Source organism: Urocitellus parryii, chromosome 9, assembly GCF_045843805.1.
Source record: "Urocitellus parryii isolate mUroPar1 chromosome 9, mUroPar1.hap1, whole genome shotgun sequence".
NCBI lineage: Eukaryota > Metazoa > Chordata > Mammalia > Rodentia > Sciuridae > Urocitellus > Urocitellus parryii.
The window spans coordinates 99,496,085-99,521,846 of record NC_135539.1 but is presented as its reverse complement, the minus strand read 5'-3'; the positions used below and the strand labels follow the sequence as shown (position 1 = coordinate 99,521,846).

The 25,762-nt window shown below is 35.2% G+C and overlaps 1 protein-coding gene and 1 pseudogene across 3 annotated transcripts in view; both read right to left on the bottom strand.

Annotated features, from left to right (window-relative positions):
* Rab3gap2 (RAB3 GTPase activating non-catalytic protein subunit 2) overlaps nt 1–25,762 on the bottom strand; it is a 103,747-nt gene that overhangs the window by 58,976 nt on the left and 19,009 nt on the right. For all 3 annotated transcript variants that reach the window (XM_077802831.1, XM_077802833.1, XM_077802832.1), the window contains exons 2-7: nt 20,180–20,244; nt 3,508–3,631; nt 2,575–2,656; nt 1,093–1,140; nt 939–1,014; nt 530–631 (exon numbers count right to left, since the gene is read on the bottom strand). In XM_077802831.1, the coding sequence (XP_077658957.1) occupies nt 530–631; nt 939–1,014; nt 1,093–1,140; nt 2,575–2,656; nt 3,508–3,631; nt 20,180–20,244 (497 nt within the window). The remainder of the gene's footprint in view (nt 1–529; nt 632–938; nt 1,015–1,092; nt 1,141–2,574; nt 2,657–3,507; nt 3,632–20,179; nt 20,245–25,762) is intronic.
* LOC113182178 (eukaryotic translation initiation factor 4E type 2 pseudogene) lies at nt 15,271–19,686 on the bottom strand (annotated as a pseudogene).

The following is a 25,762-nucleotide window of genomic DNA, read 5'->3' as shown; positions in this document are numbered from 1 at the left end:
ACAAAGTAGCAGTACTACTAAGACCAGAACTTTTCTTTTACTATGGGTAATTTTGGATACCTAATCAAAAAAGATCATAAGGTTACATAGCACACTTTTGCCTTAAGTCACTATTAAGTCAAAAAATAAGAAACTTTCTTGGCTTCTAAGTATTTTACTTTTATTATAAAGTGAAACATAACACTTCATTAAAAAATTACAGCAAGATGGGCTGGGGTTGTGGCTCAGCGATAGAGCACTCGCCTCACACGTACGGGATCCTGGATTTGATCCTCAGCACCACATAAAAATAAATAACTGAAATAAAGGTATTATGTCCAACTACAACTAAAACACAAATATTTTTTAAAAAATTATAGCAAGACTAGAATTCTGTAAACAGCTACAAACAGATTATCTCTCTAGAATGTGAAAGCATAGCTAACTGTGCCACAAGACAAAAACTTCTCTAAATTTCCATGCAAAGAGGTGGGGAGAAACTGCTTCAGAGTAATATCCCTATCACTTTGAACATCATCTTTTTTATTACCTGCTCAGTCACACCAGGATGTCGGGGGATTTCATAGGTTCTGCATTTAAGCTGAAGCACTGGATCTTCATTCAACAGCTGTGCAAGCAAGAGTACACCATTCTAGAAGGAAGCACAGAGAAAGGCTCTGCTTGTTTCCTCACCAATATACATGAACAGGTATGGCTGCCAGAGAGTATCATTTCCCCAGCAGTTTTCCATGGATATCAGGTACTCTCTTTTTAGAAGACTACAGCTTTTTTCTCTATATCATCCATAGGAAGGCCATATTGCCTATCCTGGCCTCCATCCCCATGAAGTATCAATTACACATTTATAAACATCAGGTAATAATAAAGTCACAAACTAGTATATGGGGATGCATTAAGAAATACTGCAGTCTTTTCTACCTGCTGAAAATTCAACTCACCTCAGTGTAGAAGCGTACATAACCCGAAGTAAAACCCACCACAATGCAGGTCCAGTCAGGACGCCCAGTGGAACTTCTGTTACAAATAAAATTTACAATCTTAATATCTCATGCACCAAAGTAAAGAAAACACACAACTCTTATTTATCCTTACCTCTTTTGGCTTGCTAGAGGGATACAAAGAGCACTAGTTACACATTCCCTGAAAACAAAAACAAGATTAAAATCAGATGGTTATCCAATAAACTATCAATTGTTTTTATTTTTCTAAAGTTTAATATTAAAGGGTAGTAAGTGGAAAATGAACTTTGTGGACCAGTTTTAGTTGATGCACAAGTAAAAAACACAGTAAAACTCCACAATATTCATTCACAATAAAATATAACATTGTGTTCATTTGAAGTTAATAAAATACGGCGTTTTTTTTACTCTGTATTGTCATAAAAACATAAAAGAAAGCAAAACTTTGCTTACACAAAAGACTGTATACAGAACCTAGAAGATCTCAAATGATCACCCGTAGGCACTTCCTACCATCCACTCTCCTTTCATATCAACTAAGAATTTCAACACACCTCCTTGTTCAAGGTGACGGGCAGGGCTGAGGGTAGGAGGAACTGCTAGTCACATCACATGTAAATTGTATTTCTAGAGACATATCAGAGACACAGTATTTCAACTACCTGGTTTCTTCTTTCTAAGCACATGTTAGGGTTGATGTCCTAAAAAGATTTTTTTGGACATGTGGACTTGAAATATTGTCAAGAGCTCAAACTAAACCTTGAAATGGAAACAACTCTGAATTTTATTTTCCCCTGTCAAACCTTGGGACTATCACCAGCTTTTTCAAGTAATTATAAACTCTTTGCCCCATATAGTACAGTAGGTAATCACTGAACAAAATTAATTTTTTGTTTATTGTTTTTAAAGTATTATTTTGCTCTGCATTTGTGACAAATGTCTTTTAAGTGCTGAAACTAAGAGAATTGTGATCAATTTATTCTGATAATAGAAAACACTTCATTAAGTATCTGTAAGATGCCAGACATATTCTAAGTTCTTCCAGTTGATATTTTTGATCTGAATTCAGTCTGAAGGATCTTTTCCATTCTGATCAGAGTTTTCAATCATAAAAGTTTAACTGAAAATAGTTCCTGGCTCAAGGTTCCAGACTAGTAGCCCCATCATGTAATTACTACAGAGATCATTGTTTAAAAAGGTTTACTGGGTCAGCAGGAACCTTAAATATCCCAACATGTGAGTTTTAAGATTTAATGTAGCATAGTATCCTTCAGTACAAACCTGATACTGGTAAAACAGAGAGCACAATGAATGCCTGGCTTTCTGGATGAATAAAACTAGCAATGAAGAAAAGGGAGAAAAGACAAAATGTAAAAAGGATTTTATGGGATTCTTTCTGAACTCTCATCCTCTTTGAAACAGATTTTTAAAAAAGAAATATCATGAGTACAATAAGAATTTGCTGGCCAGACCATTGTCTACAATCTCTAAAGTTGAGATGCATATACATTTTTTAAACATTTAAAATGATGAAACTTCTTTACAGATTCAGTTATAAGTCAAAAGATTTAAATATGCATTAACACACAGAGCAAAAAAAAATTAAGACACCTACCCTTCTTCAACATTTAAAGAACCACTCCAACCAACAGCAAATTGCATTTCTTCCTTTCCTTTATCACTATATTTCCATTTTGCTGAAAAAAATTAAGATGCCATATGTTACATATTATAGCATACTAAGACAGTTACTCATATATTTTAAACTTTTCCTTTAGAATGATGAGTAAAAAACATAATAGTTCTGTATTAACTGATTTGTGTCTTTTTATAGAAAAATGTAAGATAATAGTTACGAAAAATTTTAAAGAATTTTATAAAACCAGCTGGTCCCTAGTCGTTAGTCATTCCTTCATCCTATTAAACCTGTATAATGCAGAATAGACCTATTAATTCCTATGAATCACACTATTTTATTTGTAAAATTACTGTTATCTTCAGATGGCTGAGAAAATTTTCGTATTAGATTTATTCTACTGAGTAGAAATTTGCTTTATAAGACCATCCATATCTGTTCTATATATAACCTTATTTTGATTAATGAGATTTTTCATATCTTATATATACCTCCTAATTTTAATCTTGAACAAAAAAAAATTCATGAGCTAAAAACTTATGCACCAAACAAAAATGTATATAGTACTGTGAGTTTTCAAATTACAGTTGAAAATCAGCCCACTCATATTGGTATTAAAAAAGGATCAGTGGCATTTTTACCACTGGCTGTCCCTTTGCAAGAAGTGGGCAATACCTAGTAATTCCTCTGAAGGGCCAGACAGACAGTTTAAGTATCTTGCAGGTAAGAGAGAAAAACAAGAATAAAAAGAAAAAAGAAAGGACAGAGAAAAGAAATAAAAGGTTACACAGATTAGAGATGCCACCATACAATACATTCAACAAAAATAACATTTTTTCTTTTCACCTAATCCATTTTCTGTTCTATTCTATGAATGAAAATAACAAATGTAGAAAATAACAGAGTACTTACGCACTAAAAACACGGCCTTTTGCTCCCGGGCTATAACCATAAGATCGTTGGTGGGAGATAAAGATAAAACACAATCTTGAAGCCAGGAAGTTTTTTGTGTTTTGCAAATATTTCCTTCTTCTTCCTTCAGTAAAAAAGAACCAATTACTAATTATACCTTTTTTTCCCTCTCTCTTTTAACTTAGGGCTGGCCTACGTGAGCCTCATTAGCTACACTGAAATTGTATGCAACTTCCCCCCACCCCCAGTAGTTGAGGATCAAACCCAGGGCTTTGTATATATGGTAGGCAAGCACTCTACCACTGAGATATACCCGCAACCCTACAATTATTATACATGCAAAAAAATGAGTATTTACACTTAGCTTGTCCTCCTTGTGAGGCAAAGAGTACTAAAAAAAAAAAGGCAAAAAGAAAAATTCCCAATTCTTTTATAGAGTTTTATAATATTCCTTAACAAAATATGTCAAAATACCCACTATAAATAAATATGTTTGGGATATTAATGCAAAAGTTTTAAATATAAACAAGTAAGACATTAGAAGACTTTCACAAAGGGATCGCTTTAGGAATGATTCAGTATTAGGAAATTTATTAAATAACCCTATTCATAGGTAGATAGCTATCCCACCAGCAGTTCAACGCCAAACAATAAATTACCTCATGATTGTTATGGCTTTAAGAGATGTAAAATTATTTGATAAAATCTGATACCTTACTTTTTATTTGATCTGAGGTGTTATCTTAACATATATATATCTTAGACTTCATTGCACATAAGGTTTTTTTTCTTTTAAAAAAGGCTGCATAGTATTCGAATCTACAGATACAACAAATTTATTTAACTAGCTTTCTACTGATAAATTATTAGAAATGAAATGTCTGGGTCAATAGTAATGTGCATTAATAAATTTGCTAGATATGCTGAAATTGTTCTCCACCTATGCTGTGTTAAATGTGAAAGTGCCTGCTTTTGCACATATTTTTCAAAAGATATTTTAACTCTGTATCTTTGTCAATCAAATACATAAAAAGTATATATTTAAATTGTATGAGTAAGAATAGGTATTTTCTCTTTTGTGTAAAATATTTTCTCATAGGCATACATAAAAAAGTACGCAAATGTTCCTTTCCTTTGTAGATTTCCTGTTGGGTTGCTGCTCTTTTTTGAACTGATTTATACATCCTCTATACATAAGGGAAAATTGGCCTTTTGAACATTAGAGCTTCCAAATAGTTTTTCCCAATGCTCTGTTTTTCCATGCAGAAATTTTTTATATTTGTATAACTAAATTACTTATCTCTTCCTACCTTACTCAACCTAAAGTATTATCTTACAGACTGAATTCAAGAGAGTAAGGCAGAGAAGGTATGAGGCTGCTTTCATTTTGAAAAAACATTACATTTTTATGCTTAAAAAATTCTTTTAATGATGCCACAATCATTGTTTATATCCCTAACCCTCAGCCAGCTCATAAATGTAAATTTTTAGTTATATAAAACCAGAAAATGAAATTTCATGTGGCTTGGTATTCTGGTTTCATCTACTGATGACAGGAGAATAAAGAGGCAAAAACCCCCAAAATCTTCATTATTTTTCACTCCAATCCCACCCACCCACCCACCCTCCTTTTTAAACCAGAGATTGTACTCAGGGATGCACTACCACTGAGCAACATCTTCAGTGCCCCACTCCTTTTTAAAAAAATTTTGACACAGTGTTTTGCTAAGTTGCCCAAGATGGTCTCAAACTTGCAATCCTTCTGCCATAGCCTCCTGAGTCACTGGAGTTCCAGGCATACCCAAGTGTGCATTACTGTGCCTGGCTACATTTTCTATGTCTTCTCTACAATTTTGTCTTTCCTTACAACTACGGGACTAACAGCATATGCTTTTAATCTGCCACAGTAAAGTTGATGCATATAAGTGGGAATTTCATAGTATTAAAAATAGGACACAAAAATATTACCATATTATATCATATCATCATTAGAGTTTGATATGCCATAAAATCTAGATATAAACCTTTAGTAGTGCTTCTCAGGAATGCTGCTAGCTTTTCACAAAATGCAAGGATTTTGTGCTTTTAATATAAGCTCTAAATCTCTTCTGATTCACAGCAACGTGGGGAGCAGCTATATACCTATACAATGGCAACCTCCCAGTCACATGTAATTCTGAATTGTTCCTTGTGACTAAGGCACAGTATTTGATATATCAGATCAAAAAATATAAAAAGCCTCTAATTACAAAAACCAAGACCAAATGAAACTTTCAAAAATTATAGAGTGGTAAAAATGTGTTGTTTTCTCATAGACTTACCTATTTGCTACAATCAGAATAAAATCTGCTTTGTTATAACATAAATTTAAAATAGAAAACCGGCCAGGCATGGTGGCACATGCCTATAATCCCAGCAACTTGGGAGGCTGAGGCAGAAGAATCGCAAGTTCAAAGCCAGCCTTAGCTATTTAAGGAAGCCCTAAGCAAATTAGTGAGGCCCTGTCGCAAATAAAAAGGGCTGGGATGTACCTCACTGGTAAAGCACCCTGGATTCAATCCCTACTACCAAACCAATCAAAACAAAAATGAAATAAAACAGAAACAGGGAACCAGGCGAGGTAAATGTGGAGAAGAAATTTTACGTACTTAAATTTCTTTCAATAAATCCTCGAAAAGAAGAAAGTCCTTGGTATATCAGGAGACAAATAATGAACATATGATATATAAAGGCAAAGAATGAAAGGATTAAAAAATACATGTCTTAAATTGTTTTGCAATGTTACTTTGTACCCAAGCAAGTTGAGATGTAGAAAGCAAGCCTCAGTGACATGAAATTTCTTCTTATGATGAAGAAATCCTTTGACACCATCCTGAGCATAAGACAGTGCGTCCATTAACAAGTGTTCTGGCACTGATGTGTGTTTGGGTCTGTTCAACTACATCAAGAACACTGAGGCAGGGATGACATTGGTGACTTGGGTTATTTTCATAGGAACACTTGCCAAACACTTTCTACGTGCCAGACACTATGTTAACCCCTTTACATATATCTTAATTTTCAGAGTAACTATATAGTGTTCTATTACTACACCTATTCTGGGACAGGAAAACAGAATTATCATGACAGCTTCCCCCAGGTTACAGGGAGAGTAGGGAGGGATTTGATCTTGAAGGACATGGGGAGCCACTGAAGGCATTTTTAAGCAGTGAGGCTACCTGGTCAGATCTGTGCACACTGACTCACTCTCACTCCCCCTACCCCCCATCCCCCAATTGTCTTGTTTTTAAAACTTTTAAAACATTAATAAGTAGCAATAATAATGACTGTATAACCCGCTTGATTTCAGTTACTTCCTCCCTCTTCTCTCTCACACACACTCTAGAGATGAAAGTTGTCCAAAATAATACTTTTCACCTATAATACATTTCACCTATGAATATTCCTGCATTAACAGGAGCTCTGGGGGGACATTTCATATCTAAACCATAACACCACCACAAACTGTTTTCTCCCCAACTTAAGATAAGCAGTTTATTGTAAATTGTTCTAAGCCAGGATTTCTGAATTTCAGAATTTTTGACATTTTAGGCAAGATAATTCTTCAGTGTTGGGGACTATTCTATGTACTACAAGATGGTGAGTAATATCCTAGACTGCATTCAATAGATGCCAGTAGTATGGCTGCATGACAAACAAAACTGCCCCAGACTTTCTCCCCTGGGGTGGGAGGCAAAATTGCCCCAGGCTGAGAACTACTGCTCTAGGCAATAGAAGATCAAAGCAAAGATGAGATGGGTCTGAGAATCCTGAAAGCTGAACTGACAAGAGGAACAAAGGCTCTTGGGGGCCTAGTTTAATGCACAGGGCAGGGACAATGAAATATAAACCAAAAATAAAGAATGTAGACCTGTGGAGCCAACTTAGATGCCCTTTAGTAGATGAGTGGATAAAGAAAATATTGGTATATATATATACACATACATACACACACACACACACAATGGAATATTATTCAGCATTAAAAGAATAAAATCATGGCATTTGCAGGTAAATGGATGGAGTTGGAGAAGATAATGCTAAGGGAACTTAGCCAATCCCAAAAAAACAAATACCAAATGTTTTCTCTGATTTAAGGATGCTGATTCATAATGTGGTTGGGAGAGGGGCATGGGAAGGTTAGATGAAATCTGGATAGGGCAAAGGGGAGGGAGAGTAAGAGAGGACGCATGGGGGTAGGAAAGATGGTGAAATGAGATGACATCATTACCCTAAGTATATGTATGAAGACATGAATAATGTGACTCTACTTTGCGTACAGAGACATAAAAAAATGTGCTCTATATGTGTAATATGAATTGTAATGCATTCTATTGTCATATAACAAATTAAAACTAAAAAAAAAAATGTGGATCTGGGCTGGGGCTGTAGCTCAGTGGTAGATCACTTGCCTAGCATGTGTGAGGCACTGGGTTCAATTCTTAGCACCACATATAAATAAATAAAATAAAGTTCCATTGACAACTAGGAAAAAAAAGAATAAGAAAAATTCTTCAAAAAAAAAAAAAAAGAATGTGGATCTGTCTGAAATAGTTCCTGTGTTAGATATTTCAAGGGAGCCTCAAGTCAAAGCAGGAAACTAGATGAAAATACTGGTATAGAGAAGATGGAGGGAAGCCCACTCCAGCTGAACCACAATAAACTGATCTTAGTTTTTGCAACAAAAATTGACTTCTAATTCATGAAGAAAGCTCAGGCAGTGAACCTGGCTGTGCAGAATGATGTTTTCTGAAGCTTCACAGAACACCAGCACACATTCAGTAGCTGACAAGATGTAGGCTCATCATTTTGTTTTGTTCCATAAGGACTTGCCTACTAATTAGGTTTTTGGAAAACCTCCCCACAGTAATGGAGCCCATAGTCACTAATATTGTTCCCTTGAAGCTAGTGATCCTGAAAACAACACCATCAAATGACAAGATAGTTAATTTCCCAAGTGAGAAATGAAATTTTTAAAAAAGAAAACAGCACCTCACTGCTTAAAAGTGCTATGACTACCTTGGTTTTCCACAAAAACTAGCACCTAACTAAAGTTACATTAAATGCATCTATTATCTTTAAAACATAATCCCTTTGGGGGGTAAGGGAGAGAAATCTATAGTTAAGTTTTAGTGTGGCCTATACTTCAAGGCTTCTTGTTAGAATTAAGACCAATAAATTTTTTTTCTTAATCTGTACAAACATGGAAGCCAAGACTGTGATTATGAAAAGGAATTCTTTCTAAATGACTATAGCATAGAGTTTACAAATTTTCTTTTTTTTTTTTTTTTAAGAGGTCCACAAATCTGCCAGGTGTGGTGGCACACACCTATAATCCCAACAGTTTGGGAGGCTGAGGCAGGAGGATCACCAGTTCAAAGCCAGCCTCAGCAACTCAGTGAGACCCTAAGAAATTTAGTAAGACCCTGCCTCTAAATAAAATTTTAAAAAGAGCTGGGGATGTGGCTCAGTAGTAAAGCATTCCTGGGATCAATTCCAGGTACAAAAAAAAAGTGTATAAAATCTACAAATCTGTCAAATGATTATTCTTTCATGATGTATCTAATGATAAAATTGCAAGAGTATAACCAGCCTTTCAATTATAGTTGGTTACCTCAGGGGCCAGTAAATTATGACTTGGTAAACATAGCAGCAAATATTTTTTTGCTTATCAGGTAAGTGCAGTGATCAGATAGCCACTGAAGTAGCCAAGAGTAGTTTCTCAAAGTTTTCAATTTTAGTACAGTTGAGTCCATCATTTGCATTGTTCCTGTCATCCTGTTAACTTTCAAAGATATGTATACGTTATAGTGGTGCCAGTAAAATCCAGTGTAATTAAGGGACTGTCAGCAATTCACTATAATTCTTAGTAGTTTACTACTTAAGTCACAAAAATTAAATACTCATCTGCACTTTTAAAGCATGAGACGTAAGTGTTTCAGCAATTTTAAAACACAAAAAGAAAGTAAACAATGCTACATAACTAGGTGTTTTTTTCCCTCTACTCGGCTACTAACATATGTAATGCCCAATGTTTTTTAAACGTTCATCTTTTTTTTTTTTTTTTGGCAGAGAGGGGAGCAGGATCAAAAATTTATAAAAAATTTCAATATACAAAATGGATGAAAACAGAGATGGAGAAGCTACACAGCACCTCTATGGAACCCTACAGTGTCTTCAAAAAAACAGCATGAAAAGTACCGATTTTGGTCATTTCCAGATTAGAGTCTAAAATTTTCAAGTGAAAGATCTTAAGATCTTTTCAAAATTAAATGGGGCAATGCATGAACTCTTTTTAAATTCAGTTGCAAATAACCCAAACAAAAAAAATTTCACAAATACAATAACAAAAACCCTACCATTTCAATCTTAACTTTTAAAATTTACTTTTCTTGAGGAAGTTAACCATGATTCAGTAACTCTTAAAGTTTTACTTCAAATGTCAATTCAAGTAGAATTAGTTCTGTTATTATTTATTCTTACATTGCATATACAGAATTTCATTTTTAAAAAATTTTCCACTACTCTCTGCAGGGCACCATCAGTGGGAAGAGGGATTCAGTCATTTTTATAAAATGTTCTATGTGCCCATTCATTTGCTTACTCAAACTGTATAGATCTATAGAAAAATGCCTACATGGATAAATCCTTAAATAACAATGGCTATTCTTAGGTAATGGAAAATTGATTATTTATTTGTAGTTTTCTGTAACACCTGAATTTTGTGTAGTAAATATGTACCAAAACAACTTAATTACTTGTTAAAAAAAAAATAACTGCAATAGAAATGTGAACCCAAAAAACATATCTATCTTCTGAACAATTATTTAATACTAAATAATAAATCTATGTGCTTCAATAGGCACTATGGGGTATAATAAACTACCAAATAATTCCTGCTTAGAAACTTGGACAAATAAGACTAAGGAAAAATTTGAACTAAACATAAATCATAACAGATCTAATAGTTTAACTAAGTGTTATGAACATTAAATTGCTATTAGAGCTTAGGAAAAAAAAAACAGATTATAGTACACATGCCCCCAAAAGACTTTAAAGTGAAAAACAGGACAAGATGACTAAGTTCAAGTTAAAATATTTAAACATACATCAACACATTAAAATGGCATTTTACAGCCCTAGTAAAGATAAAAGTAGAATTAGTTCTGTTATTATAACAAACTAGGAGTCCACAATTTCAAAAATACCTGCAAACAACAGACACCACACACACACACACACACACACACACACACACACACACAAAATCATCTCTGGCTTTTGTTTCCTAACATTTGATTTTTAAAAAATAAGAATGGAGAACAATTTCAGTTTTACAACATAGACACTAGCACACAATCAATGATAAAAAGCAGTTGGCTCATAACTGTTTTTACATCTGCACAGGCCAAATAGGAAAAGGCGTTCTCAGATACTGCTATTTGTAATACAAACTGCAATTACCTTTTATCAAAAAATAAAATGTGTGTACATTTTGCCTTAAAAATTCCAGCTTTAGGAATTTACTCTACTGGAATAATAAGACCAGCTGATCTCTACTGCACATTTACTATGTTCTAGGTACTACTATAAGCATATTTCATTTAATTCTCATAACAATCGTATAAATTTGATAATGTTATTAGTCCCACTTTAGAAACAGGGTAATTGAGCTTAGAGAAATTAAGTAATTCATTCAAGGTTTCATAATAAGCAACAGGGAAGATATTCAGGCCACTTGACTCCTAATCCTGATAATTTATGACCACATGTAACCAAAGATACACTGGTAGATGTAAAAAAGCTTATAACAAGCACTGCTTGTGATGGATGGATGGGTGGGTGGGTGGGTGAGAGAGAAAATGGGAGGGAAGAAAGAATTTTTACATTAAATTACATCTGGTGTAAAATACCAAGGGTAGAACAATGTGTAAAATTAACTTGGACTTTTAGATTAAAAGGGTGAATTAAACACAAATTTTACTCTCACTCAGCACCAAAATCTTCCCCAAAAAACAGTAAAATGTTTTGTTGGCACTGGCTCTGGACTTGCACATATTCTACCACTGAGCTATACTCCCAGCCAAAAAGTTTTGTTCAGTTTTTTTGTTTGTTTTTGGTGCTAAGGATGGAACCTAGGACCTCATAAATGCTAAGCAAGCACGCTACCACTGGGTTACATCCCCAGCCCCAAATAATTTGTTTTAAAGGCAAAAAGTAACACATAGGAAAAAGCTACAAAATTTTGAGTGAGAGCTAGAAAGAAAATGGCAGATGGTAGCTGATTTTACTGTCCCTAGAAGCCAAGCTTCTAAACTGATAAAGAGGAAAGCTGACATGCAGCCCTAGTTGCACTGCAAAACTGCCAACAGGTCTAGAAACTGGTGCCAGGTCCCTTTGGAATTGAAGGCAAGAATGGGGCTAAAATCAGGAGGTATGGTTGAAAGTGGGTAGGTAACCTGCAGTGAGGTCCCCAAATTTCCTCTCTCACTTCATCCAGAAGGTGGCAGAAGATCAGAGGCCCCACCACTAAGCCAGAACTCACTTAACAGAAGGTACTCTGCAGGAAGACAGGGAGAGCAAGTGTGAACTAAAATTAACAACTGTAAATAGAAGGAAAGAAAAATGGGAACTAACTACATAGAAAGACTAAAACCTGTCTCTTAAGCACATAGGCATAATAATACCATCTAAACTGACTGGGACTACTTGTTGCACTATGGCCAAAGATCCAGAAACAACTTAAATTCACTTTTCTTTACTGGCTAACAGTCACGTAACTTCACTCTTTGCTAGCAAATCACTTCCCTAGGATCTACTAAAAACGCAATTAATGGTCTTACAGAACAAAAGCTTTGAACCCCTCTCCCCCAACAAAAGGTCAAGAAATTATGGAGATCAAAACTGCAGAAAGACGTTAAAAACCATGGTCTATACCAAAGTTTATGAACCTCAGCACTACTGACATTTTGGGTGGAATTACTCTTTTATTTGTGTGGTGGGATGGGATTATAAAATGCTTACTTGGCAGGAGCCTAGGCTTCTACCCAGTATAATTAGGCCTCCCCCAAATTATGAAACCAAAAACATCTCCAGATAATACCAGGAGCAAAATTATCTCCAACTGAGAATTGCTGGGCCAGCTTGTATTAACCCTGAGAAGACAGTCACTGGCAAAAATCAATGTTTTTCTGAGTCATAGGTCCAAACCCCCAGTGAGAACCAGCCTTAGGAAAGAGACCCTCTGCAGCCCCTGCTCCTGAGTTTAATCTAGGGTACATCTTTGGCATGGTGTACTTCTTTTGCCTCTGGCTAATCTGGTGTTTGTGTCTCCTGTATGTCAGATGGTACCAGAGTCTGATGGAAATAATGAAATTAGGCTTCAACCCAATTATTTCTGCTGTAAGAATTTTTAATCAGGCTGTATAATATTCCATTTTTCAGTCTATAGGCAAACATTTCCAGCCAAGATGCTTTCATTCTCTGCCTATCTTAACTGAGGACTTTGACCCAGAACCTTCTTGTGCTGTTTCAGCAAACACTAGCCATTTATGATCAAGCAAACCAATTCTATACTTCCCACCTTTTGTCCTTAATACATCAATAAAGGAAAACCATTAAATCTGCCTCACCAGTTAATTTTTTTTTTTTTCTGATGTAAGCAGCAAAGAGGCGTTTATTGCAAGCTAGTTTGGTCCTCCGCGCGCACACAGCAACTGGTGATGCTGAGAGGCCCCGAGCCCAGGGTTTGCAGCAGTTTTATACACTCTTTGGGGAAAGGCAGGGACTTCACATACATCATAGCATCTCTTAGAAAATCATCACACACGGTGGGAAAATCATAAAACAACTCTAAAACATGATTAGCACATTCACTGGTGGGAACAAGTTGGGTAAGGGTGATTGGTTAGTACAAGAGGGGGATTCGTTTGAACTGATTTGTTTAAGCCAGGAGGGGAATATGTGCTGAACTACATGGTTTCCCAACATGTTATCAACTACCATAAACTACTGGGTGGGGGTCATCTGGCATCCCAGGTATTTTCCCTGTCTCATGCTGACTGGAGGTTGCTAGGGGGTTGCTATGGGTCCTCACCTAGCCTGACTGAGTCAGGGACACCTGGTGCTGCAGATCTCTCCTGCTATTTGTAGAGCCAGTTAAAATCAAGCTTTTTCAAACTTCTTCCAAACTGCTTTAAATCGCTTTATAGCACAAGGCTGAGCAAAACATTCTACTCTATCACTAATTCCTATAGCAAAATAACTATAATTTCAACTAAAAGCCCTTGTAACACTTTGTAAAAACAAAGAAACAAAAAACAGGACAAAACTATCTACCATTAATTATAGGATCAAGCAGTAGTACATTTGCCTTCCTTTCTAATTAGTATAGAAGAAAACCTTTGTTTTGATTTTTTCCCATCCCAATCCATCTTGAAAGCCTATTCTGCTTGCCTTTTCATTCTCTTGCATGAATTTCTTTCCTTCAAGTGAGAATTCACTTTTTTCACTTGTCCAGTTAGAATTGTACCTGACAAAGATCCATTATTTTGGGCATTGTTATGAACTGAATTATATCCCTCTCTACCCTAATTCACAGATTGAAGCTGCAACACCAATGTGATTGTGTCTGGAGATAGAGCCTTTAAGAAAATAATTAGGTTAAAAGAGGTCCTGAAGCTTGGGCCTTATCCTACAGGACTGATGACCCTTGTTTTTATTTTATTAGGACTAATATCCTTATAAGGGAAAGAGACACCAGAACTCACTCCTCTGTCCATGTTTGTATAGAAAAAAGGGTAAGTGAGAACACAGAAGACAGTGCAACTCAGGAAGAAAGGACTCATCAGAAACCAATACTAATGGCTCCTTAATATTGGATGTTGAGCCTCCAAAAATGTGACAAAAATAAATTTATGTTGTTTGATTCACCCAGACTACGATATTATTATGGTAGCCTCAACAGACAAATAAGGGCATGAAATATCTATGGAAAACATGGAAGCTTTGAGGACTGCCAGTGTCACTGATGCATACTTTCTTAAATGTGACACTAGTTACTGCTGAGAGTAGATATTAGAATATGCTTTCTCTCAACTTTTTTTTTGGGGGGGGGGTACCAGGGATTGAACCTAGCTAGGGGGCACTTAACCACTTAGCCTCATTGCCAGCCTCTCCCCCGCTTTTTTTTGAGACAGGGTCTTGCTAAGTTGCTTAGGACCCCACTAAGTAGCTGAGACTGGCTTTGAACTTGTGATCCTCCAGCCTCAGCCTCCTGAGCTGCTGGGATTACCACACCTGGCCTTTCTTTCAGTTTTTGGTAGAGAAAAAGACTTTATTATTCAGTGAATTTATCTTTAAGGACACCCAGAAAAAGAATACTTTCATTTTTAGATAGTGGTTAGTGAAGGAAAGGCAATATAGAAATAAAACAAACCCAAGCAGTGCAACTGGGTTCCTACAGAAGAGCTCTGTTTCAAAGCACCCTGCAGAATAGGTGGGCAAGGAGCCTCATCAATCAGAACCACAGCAAGTAGCCACAACCCTAAGGGGAGCCTGTCCACCCCCACTCTACAAGCCTAGGCCAACTACAGAGCTCCTTCTGCTAAGCTCAGGGACATCTCCCTATCCTTTCAGCATGTACTTGATGCTGTCAGTTTTTGTTTTCCACAATGGTGCTGGGAGGTAGGTTAAGCACTCCCTCAAGTATATCCTAGATTTGGGCTAGGTTGCTCAGTCATTGGAAGTCTTATTCCATATTAATATAATGTCCACCTGAAAACAGAGACCATATCCCTGCAGATCTCCTCACCAAACATGAACCATTTCCTAGCATGGCCAAGATGAGTTTTTCCCAGTAATGGGAAGCCAAGCCCTTCCATTGGTGAATGATCCACTTGTCACCATTTTTATATGCATCATCCTCCCACATGAGTTTAATTTCTTCTTTGAAGAGATAGAAGTTACTATGGCCATCAGGTCCTTAGGACATATCATATGATTATAAAAACCTTCAAAACTGCTCCAAAGAGTCCAAGGTGCTAATCTGTTTGATATTCTGTTCATAGCTGGGTGAGCTGGTAGCAGGGCCTGGGGTTCTCATGGAGTCCCAGGAAGTATATAGTTGTACTACAGGGAATGTTCTGTCGGTCCAGGGACAGCAACCTTTCTCTTGCTACTAGTCCAACTCTTGTCTTATTTTGATTTTTCTCCCTCACCATATTTCAGTGCATTCTTTTCTTCATTCTGATCATGGTCCCCACTGTCATCATCTTTCAAGGTGTTGAATTTGTACCTTTTGCTGCTGTTGTCTCTGCTTCACAGAGTGACTTCCACTCTGCTGAGTCCAGAATACACTTTCTTCACTAAGCTCTTATTATAGCTGACACCTTGGAACCAGAAAAAGCTAAAGAGGATTTCTCTTTTCTTACAAAGGCCTCTTCCGGATCCCTGGTATTAAGTCTCTCTGAATACAAAAGCCCTTTACTCTCTAATGCCATAAAAATGAGAAACTACTCTCAAAGAGCTAACAACTTGTGGAGATAAAAAGCACCCTGGAGTTTTTAGTTTTCTGCTGAACTCAGTAGCAGCCAATTGGCCACCAGGTCAGCATTCAGCGGCACTGGCTCCTATTCCACTTTACTCTTTGCTACCTCTATCTGTCATTTATCTACACATCACTGCAGTATTCCTATTGATCAAAACACAACAGCTCTCCAAATGTCAGGCTAACAAAGAAGAAAAGTTTACCATCGTCTGTTGGCAACCAATAGAGAACCTTATTATTACATTTACAGCACCTTGATACAACGATGCCTGACTTCAATATATTATACTTCTTCTACTTCTGGTGTCCTCTATAATGTGGATAAGACCTAAGTGCATTCAGAGAAGGTAGGTTTTGAGTTTACTGACTATTCTTAGCAAAAGAGAGTAGCAAGTTTCCTTTCAATTCCCTGTTTTTCTACTGGGCAGCAATATCTGTTACCTTGACTAGAGCTTGTACTTGTACTTGTACATTTTATACATTTGCCAAATTTTACTGATTCTTATTATACCTCTGGAGCCAATTATGCCTTTGAGGTTGTTCATAACCATTGAAAAACAACAGGAGTCTTATCTTAACTGAGTAAAATCTATTTTCCTGATATAGCTGTGAATGTGAAATAAAGAAAGAGAGGAAGAATCCAAGATCACAAGCAAAAAAATATCAGCAAGGCCATGAAACAGAATAAATTATGACTAAACAGAAGTTAGTCTGTGTTTTTAATATGCATAATTCTAGTTATATGAAATGTTCAGAACAGGCAAATCTATGGACAGAAACTAAATTAGTGGTTGAGGCTGGGAAGAAGAGAAGAATAAGGAACGACTACTAATGGATATGGGTTTCTGTTTGGAGTGATGAAAATATTATGGAATTAAATCATAGTAATAGTTATACAAAGTTGTGAATACTAAAAACAGTAAATTGTATACTTTCAAGGTGAAATTATATGGTATGTGAATCATATTAACATAATTTGTATTTAATATAACAAAAATGTTAAAAATATGAGCAACTGAATTGTACAATAAAAATATTTGCTTAACACAAAAGAATAAAGGAGTAAAAAATAATTTAAAAAACATGAGTTATAGAAAACAAACAGCAATTTTACAGATATAAATTTAACCATATCAATGATTATATCAAATAAAAATAAATTATTCACTCCAATCAAAAGTCAAGACTGTCAGACTGACTAAAAGGCAAGATTATATGAATAGGCTAAAAGGACAAAAAGAAATACACCATGAAAACAGTGACCAAAAAAGAGCTGGAGTGGCTATAGTATCAGACAAAATAGACATTAACATAATGAACATCACTAGAGATAAAGAAAACTACTTCAGAATGAGGTATCACATATACATCTACATTCATATTGATGTATATATAATATGTGCTTCCTGATAGAATCCAAAAATACAAGAAGCAAAAACTGACAAAAACTGAAAAGGGAACTAGACAATTGCACAATAACAGATGTAGATTTCAATGATCTTATTTCAGTAATAGATAGAACTAATGAAGAAAAAAAAACAAGAGTATAGAAGACATAAATAACACTACTAACCAACTTAACCCAACTGAAATACATAGAACTCTTTACCCATTAAGAGAAGAATGCATATTCTTTTCATACATATGAAACATATACGAAGACATAAAACAGTGTTGATAAATCTAGAAGTTTTGGAAGTATACAAAATGTGTTCTCTAGCAGCATCAGATTAGAAATAATCAACAGAAAGAAATCTGTCTAAATCACAAATACAGTAGTACCTCACCCTTATCTGTGGTTTTGCTTTCTGTGATCAACTATGATCAATCAGTCCAAAATTATTAAATAAAAAATTTCAGAAATAAATAATTCATTAGTTTTAAATTGTGCATTTTTCTGGGTAGCATGATGGTATCTCAGACTACCCCACTCCAATATGCTCCAATATGACCAAGTCATGAATTATGCCTTTTGTTCAGCATGATGGTATCTCAGACTACCCCACTCCAATATGCTCCAATATGACCAAGTCATGAATTATGCCTCTTGTTCAGCATGATGGTATCTCAGACTACCCCACCCCAATATGCTCCAATATGACCAAGTCATGAATTATGCCTTTTGTTCAGTATATCACACTTGTATGTGCTACCTGCCCATTATTTACTTAGTAGTTACCTCAGTTATTAGCAAGAGACTATCTGGGTATCACATGCTTGTGTGCAAGGGTAATGATGCTGGAAATTTTATTATGGTATATTATTAAAATCATTCCATCTTATTACTGGTTATTGTTGTTAATTTCTTATCATGCCTAATTTATAAATGAAACTTTATCCCAGGTATGTATATATAGAATAAAGGTAACGTATATAGAGTTTGAAACTATCCATGGTTTCAGACATACATACACTGGGGATCTTGAGATGTATCCTCCCTCTCTAATACAGGGAGGCTATTATATTTGGAAATTAAACAATATATTTCTAACTAACCCCACAGATCAAAAAATACAAGAAGCAAAAACTGACAAAAACTGAAATCAGAAAATATTTTTAACTGAATGAAATTGAAAATATAACATATCAAAAGTTGTGGGATGCAACTAAATCACCAGTTAGAGGGTAATTTATGGCTTTATATTAAAGAGAAGATAAATTCAGGGGCTGGGGTTGTGGCTCAGTGGCAGAGCGCTTGCCTAGCACGTGTGAGGCACTAGGTTCGATTCTTAGCACCACATATAAATAAATAAAGATCCATTGACAATTAAAAAATATTTTTAAAAAACCAAGAAGATAAATTTAAAATAAGTAATCTACAATTCCATCTTAAGAAGCTAAAAAGAGAACAATTCAAACTCAAAGTAAAGAGGATTAAAGCTATAAAGTCAATAAAACAGAAAAACAATAGAGAAATCATTGAAATTAAATTTTGAAACAGTTTTTTTTTTTTTTTTTAAAAATCAAAATCGAAAAATTTTAGGTGGACTGAGAATAAAGCAGAGAAAACACAAATTATCCAGATCAGGAATGAAAGAAAGGATCTCTCTGGTGATATTATAAAAATTAAAATGATGAATGAAGCAGCTGCTATTTCTAGGTATCATTTCTTATTCTGCTCCAACAGGGTTTGGCATCCCTTTTTTTTTTTTTTTTTTAAACAGGTTAAAATAGTACTGGTTCACTTTCTTTCAGAATACATATTCTAAAATGCCTGCTTTGGCTCCTATCATTATCAAGACCCAAGCCTTGATCTAATTAAAACATTAAAAAAAGCAAATAATTATAAAATATGCCCAGTGCAGTCACATAAACATGTATGGGGGGAAAAGGCTTCCTCGATTGCTTTGTGGGAAACTACCTCAAGCTCATAGATTTCTAGGCAGAACCCAGTCAGTTTTAATGAAGGCAGAGACAGAGTAGCCAAGTATCCATTTTAACATAGCATTAGAACAGCAAAGGACAAGGCATTTAATTGCTGCAGTGGTAGGACTCAATACTATTCAACATGTCCCAATTTTCCTAGAGGTTTTCAGAAATGGCTCCCTGTACTTAATCTCCCCATGGAGCTTTTCCATAAGTCTCAATAACATGAGTACGTTCCTATTCTTAGCACATAGTCCCCAGTGCAACAGTATGTGAAAGTGAGGCCAAATAAGAGGTGATTAGGCCATGAGAACAGACTGGATGGATTAATGCTACCATCGAGGCAGTGGGTTCATTATCATAGGAGTCATTTTGAGTTTGGCCCCCTTTCACAAACACTCTTTCTCCCTTTCTCTGTCTTGCCTTCTCCGGTGTGATGATGCAAAAAGAGGCTTTGCTAGATACTGGCCCCTTGATCTTAAACTTCAGTATTTATAAGCAATTTTAAAGTACTCAGTCTCAATGTTATAACGTGGACAAGACACACAATAAAGTCATTAAGGTCCTTAAGAACAAGTATCAAGTTAGGTACTATTAAGTAAACATAAAAACTTTCTTGACATAGATTTTAAAATGTCAACCTAATATTGAAACATTCACCATCATTACAAAAGGAAAACGTCCCTATCAAAAAACATGCAAATATTTATAAAGACTTACAGGTTCTTGGGGTTCTGTTTCTTCCCAGGCTCCCCAACCATCATCTTCCCAGTTTGTTGATTTACCTATTTTTTTAAAAAAGATAAAAAGTGCTTATATGAAATGTAGGGCTGAAAATATTTTAAAAACATTTCCTCTGTACATAATAGAACCCATCCCTCTATAATACTGACATTATGGAAGAAAACTAAGGCAAAATGTAATACATCAGAATTTTGTGACTTGTAGTAATAATCAGATAACATTAGCCCTATTGAATTCCCAAATCTATGTTCTAGTAAAATCATGTGCAAGTTATTTGGATCTTAAGAAGTTGGACATTAAGTATGTCCACATTTAAGTCAAACAGCAAGATGACCTTAAAAATTTTTAAATGACAAATGTTGTTACCTAAGACATAAGACAAATACACACAGTGACAAAAACACATCTAATATTTCACATGACTTATTTTTTGATAAGTCAAAGTATCAGTTGAAAAGAACTAAATTTTGAAATAAGACCAGCCTACAAGTTCTGTACCCTTTTCCAATATTCTGATTTCTTGGATGTAGTAATGACATCGTGGATTAAAATAAGCTGATCACTAAACAATGCAACAAGGAATTAAAAACCTCTCAGTATAAAGAATATCATTCCCTACATTGCTCATGGTTTTTTTAAATATTTGTTTTATTTTTAAAATACATGACAGTGGAATGTATTACAATTCTTATTACACATATAGAGCACAATTTTTCATATCTGTTTATATATAAGTATGTTCATACCAATTCATGTCTTCATACATATACTTTGGATAATGATGTCTATCACATTCCACCATCATTGCTAACCCTCTGCCTGCTCCCTTCACCTTCCACCCCTCTACCCTATCTAGAGTTCATCTATTCTCCCCCATGCTCGCCCTCCCTATCCCATTATGGGTCAATCACCTTATATCAGAGAAAACATTCAACATTTGTTTTTTTTTTTTTTTGGATTGGCTAACTTCACTAAGCATTATTTTCTCCAGCACCATCCATTTACCTACAAGTGTCCTGATTTTATTCTCTTTTATTGCTGAGTGATATCCCATTGTGTGTGTGTGTGTGTGTATATATATATATATATATATATATATGCCACCTTTAATCCATTCATCTACCGAGGGACATCTAGGTTGGTTCCACAGTTTAGCTATTGTAAATTATGCTGTTGTAAACACTGATGTGGCTATGTCCCTGTAGTATGCGGTTTTTAAGTCCTTTGGGTGTAGACCAAGGAGAGGGATAGCTGGGTCAAATGCTGGTTCCACTCCCAGTTTTCCAAGAAATCTCCAAACTGCTTTCCATATTGGCTGCACCAATTTGCAGTCTCACCAGCAATGTATGAGTGTGCATTTTTCCCCACATCCTCACCAACACTAATTGTTGTTTGTATGCATAATAGCTGCCAATTGTAACTGGAGTGAGATATCTCACAGTAGTTTTGATTTGCATTTCTCTAATTGCGAGAGATGATGAGCATTTTTTCCTATATTTGTTAATGGATTGTATATCCTCTTCTGAGAAGTGTCTGTTCATGTCCTTGGCCCATTTGATTGTGTTTTTTTTTTTTTTTGGTACTTAGCTTTTTGAGTTCTTTATATACCGTAGACATTAGTGCTCTATCTGATTTGTGAGAGGAAAACATTTGCTCCCAAGATGTAGGATCTCTATTCACCTCACAGATTGTTTCTTTTGCTGAGAAGAAACTTTTTAACTTGAGTCCATCCCATTTATTGATTCTCGGTTTTAATTCTTGTGCTATAGGAGTCTTATTAAAGAAGTTGGGGCCTAATCCCACATGATAAAGATTAGGACCTACTTTTTCTTCTATTAGATGCAGAGTCTCTGGTTTAATTCCTAGATCCTTGATCCACTTTGAGTTTTGTGCATGGTGAGAGACAAGGGTTTAATTCCTAGTTTTCCCAGCACCATTTGTTGAAGAGAGTATCTTTTCTCCAATGCATGTTTTTGGGCCTTTGTCTAATATAGGATAATTGTAATTTTGTGGGTTAGTCTCTGTGTCCTCTATTCTGTACCGCTGGTCTACCAGTCAGTTTTGATGCCAATACCATGCTGTTTTTGTTATTTTTGCTCTGAGTATAGTTTAAGGTCTGGTGTATTGATACCACCTACTTCACTCTTCCTGCTAAGGATTGCTTTAGCTATTCTGGGTCTCTTATTTTTCCAGATGAATTTCATGATTGCCTTTTCTATTTCTTTCAGGAATGACACTGGGATTTTGATCAGAATTGCATTAAATCTGTATAATGCTTTTGGTAATATGGTCATTTTGATAATATTAATTCTGCCTATCCAAGAGCAAGGTAGATCTTTCCATCTTCTAAGGTCTTCTTTGATTTCTTTCTTTAGGGTTCTGTAGTTTTCATTGTATAGATCTTTCACCTCTTTCATTAAGTTGATTCCCAAGGTTTTTGTTTTGTTTTGTTTTGAGGCTATTGTAAATGGGGTAAGTTTTCCTCGTTTCCCTTTCTGAGAATTTTTCACTGATATACAGAAATGCCTTTGATTTATGGGTGTTGATTTTATATCCTGCTACTTTGCTAAATTCATTTACTAGTTCTAGAAGTTTTCTGGTGTAGCTTTTTGGGTCTTCTAGGTATAGAATCATATCACAATAGTGCTCATTTAAGTTCTTCTTTTCCTGTTAATTCCTTCATCTAATTGCTCTGGTCAGTGTTTCAAGAACTATGTTAAATAGAAGTGGTGACAGAGGGCATTCCTGTCTTGTTCCAGTTTTTAGAGGGAATGCCTTCAATTTTTCTCCATTTAGAATAATGTTGGCCTGGGGCTTAGGATAGATAAGCCTTTACGATGTTGAGATATGTTCCTGTTATCCCTAGTTTTTCTAGAGTTTTAAACATGAAGGGGTACTGTATTTTGCCAAAAGCCTTTTCTGCATCTATTGAGATGATTAAATAATTCTTCTCTTTGCATCTACTGATGTGACGAATTACATTTATTGATTTCCTTATGTTGAACCAACCTTGCATCCCTGGGATGAATCCCACTTAATCATGGTGCACAATCTTTTTGTTATATTTTTGTATTCAATTTGCCAGAATTTTATTGAGAATATGTGCATCTATGTTCATTAGAGATATTGGTCTAAAGTTTTCTTTCTTTGATGTGTCTTTGCCTGGTTTTGGCATCAGGGTGATATTGGCCTCATAGAATGAGTTTGGAAGTGCTGCCTCTTTTTCTATTTCCTAAAATAAGTTGAAGAATATTGGTCTTGTAGAACTTGGCTGTATATCTATCTGGTCCTGGGTTTTTCTTGGTTGGTAGTCTTCTGATGGTGTCTTCTATTTCATCACTTGATATTGGTCTGATTAAACTGTGTATAGCTTCCTGATTCAATCTGGGCTAATTGTATGACTTAAGAAATTTGTTGATGCCTTCAATGTCTTCTATTTTATTGAAGTATAAGATTTCAAAATAATTTCTAATTATCCTCTGTATTTCTGTAGTGTCTGTGTGATATTACCTTTTTCCTCACGTATGCTGGTAATTTGAGTTTCTCTCTCCTCCTCTTCATTAGCGTAGCTAAGGGTCTGTCAATTTTATTTATTTTTTTCAAAGAACCAACTTTTTGTTTTGTCAACTTTTTCAATTGTTTCTTTTGTTTCAATTTCATTGATTTCAGCTCTAATTTTAATTATTTCTTGCCTTCTACTGCTTTTGCTGTTGATTTTTTCTTCTTTTTTCTAGGGTTTTGAGAAGTAATGTGAGGTCATTTATTTGTTGACTTTTTCTTCTTTTAAGGAATGAACTCCTTGCAATGAACTTTCCTCTTAGAACTGCTTTCATAGTGTCCCAGAGATTTTGATATGTTGTGTCTATGTTCTCATTTACCTCTAAGAATTTTTTTAATCTCCTCCTTGAGGTCTTCTGCAACCCATTGTTCATTCAGTAACATACTGTCTGGTCTACAGGTGCTGGAGTAATTTTTATTTTTTGTTACTGATTTCCAATTTCATTCCATTATGATCTGATAAAATGCATGGTAGTATCTCCACTTTTTTGTATTTGCTAAGAGTTGCTTTGTGGCATATTATATGGTCTATTTTAGAGAAGGATCCATATGCTGCTGAGAAAAAAGTGTATCCACTTGATGCAGGTTGAAATATTTTATATATGTCAGTTAAGTCTAAGTTACTGATTGTATTATTGAGTTCTATAGTTTCTTTATTCAACTTTTGTTTGGAAGATCCATCCAGTGGTGAGAGAGGTGTGTTAAAGTCACCCATGTTTATTGGGTTGTGGTCAATTTGACTCTTGAACTTGAGAAGAATTTGTTTGATGAACATAGCTGCACCATTGTTTGGGGCATATATATTTATGATTGTTATGTCTTGTTGGTGTATGGTTCCCTTGAGCAGTATGTAATGTCCATCTTTATCCCTTTTGATTAACTTTGGCTTGAAGTCTACTTTATTTGATATGAGAATGGAAACCCCTGCTTGCTTCCACAGTCCTTGTGAGTGGTATGATTTCTCCCAACCTTTTACCTTCAGTCTGTATGTCTTTTCCTATCAGATGAGTCTCCTAGAGGCAGCATATTGTTGGGCCTCTTTTTTAATCCAATCTGCTATCCTATGTCTTTTGATTGGTGAGTTTAAGCCATTAACATTCAGAGTTATTACTGATACATGATTTGTATTTCCAGCCATATTTGTTTATTTTTGTTATTTAACTTGACTTAATTTTCTTCTTTGATTAGTTTTTTCCTTAGAGCACTAACTCCCTCTCTTGATTTTCATTGTTATTTCTCGTTTCCTCTTCATGAAATATTTTTCCAAGGATGTTTTGTAGTCCTGATTTTCTATCTATAAATTCTTTTAACTTTTGTTTATCATGGAAGATTTTTATTTCATCTTCAAATCCAAAGCTTAATTTTGCTGGATACAAGATTCTTGGTTGGCACCCATTTTCTTTCAGAGCTTGATATATGCTGTTCCAAGATCTTGTAGAATTCAGGGTCTGTGTTGAAACCTACATTGCTCATGTTACTTGTTTTTTTTTTTTAAATTAGTTATTGATAGACCTTTATTCATTTATTTGTTTATATGTGGTATTGAGAATCGAACCCAGTGCTTCACTCATGCTAGGCAAGTGTGCTAACACTGAGCCACAACCCCGGCCCCATGTTACTTGTTTTTATACAATTATTTTGGAATTTATCAGAAGACATAAAACCTTCATTTTCTGGGCAATTATACTGAAGTTAACATTAGATCCTTTACATGAATTAACTCAAATTAAATTGTAAACTTTGATAAAGTTCAAATAAAACTTCAGGACCAAGAATTACACTGTAGAATTTTTATTTAAATTTTATCAAACTTTTAATTTTATTTTTAGTAATGCATATAATGTACCTAATGCTTTTTCAAATTCAGGATCCTGCATTTACTAGCTCTTGACCGCAAGTAAATTACTCTGTATCTTTGAGCTCTGATTCTCTTACTACAAAATCATGAAAAAAAGTATTACTTATGTCTAATGGGGTTGTTGTACGGGTTTAAATCAAATA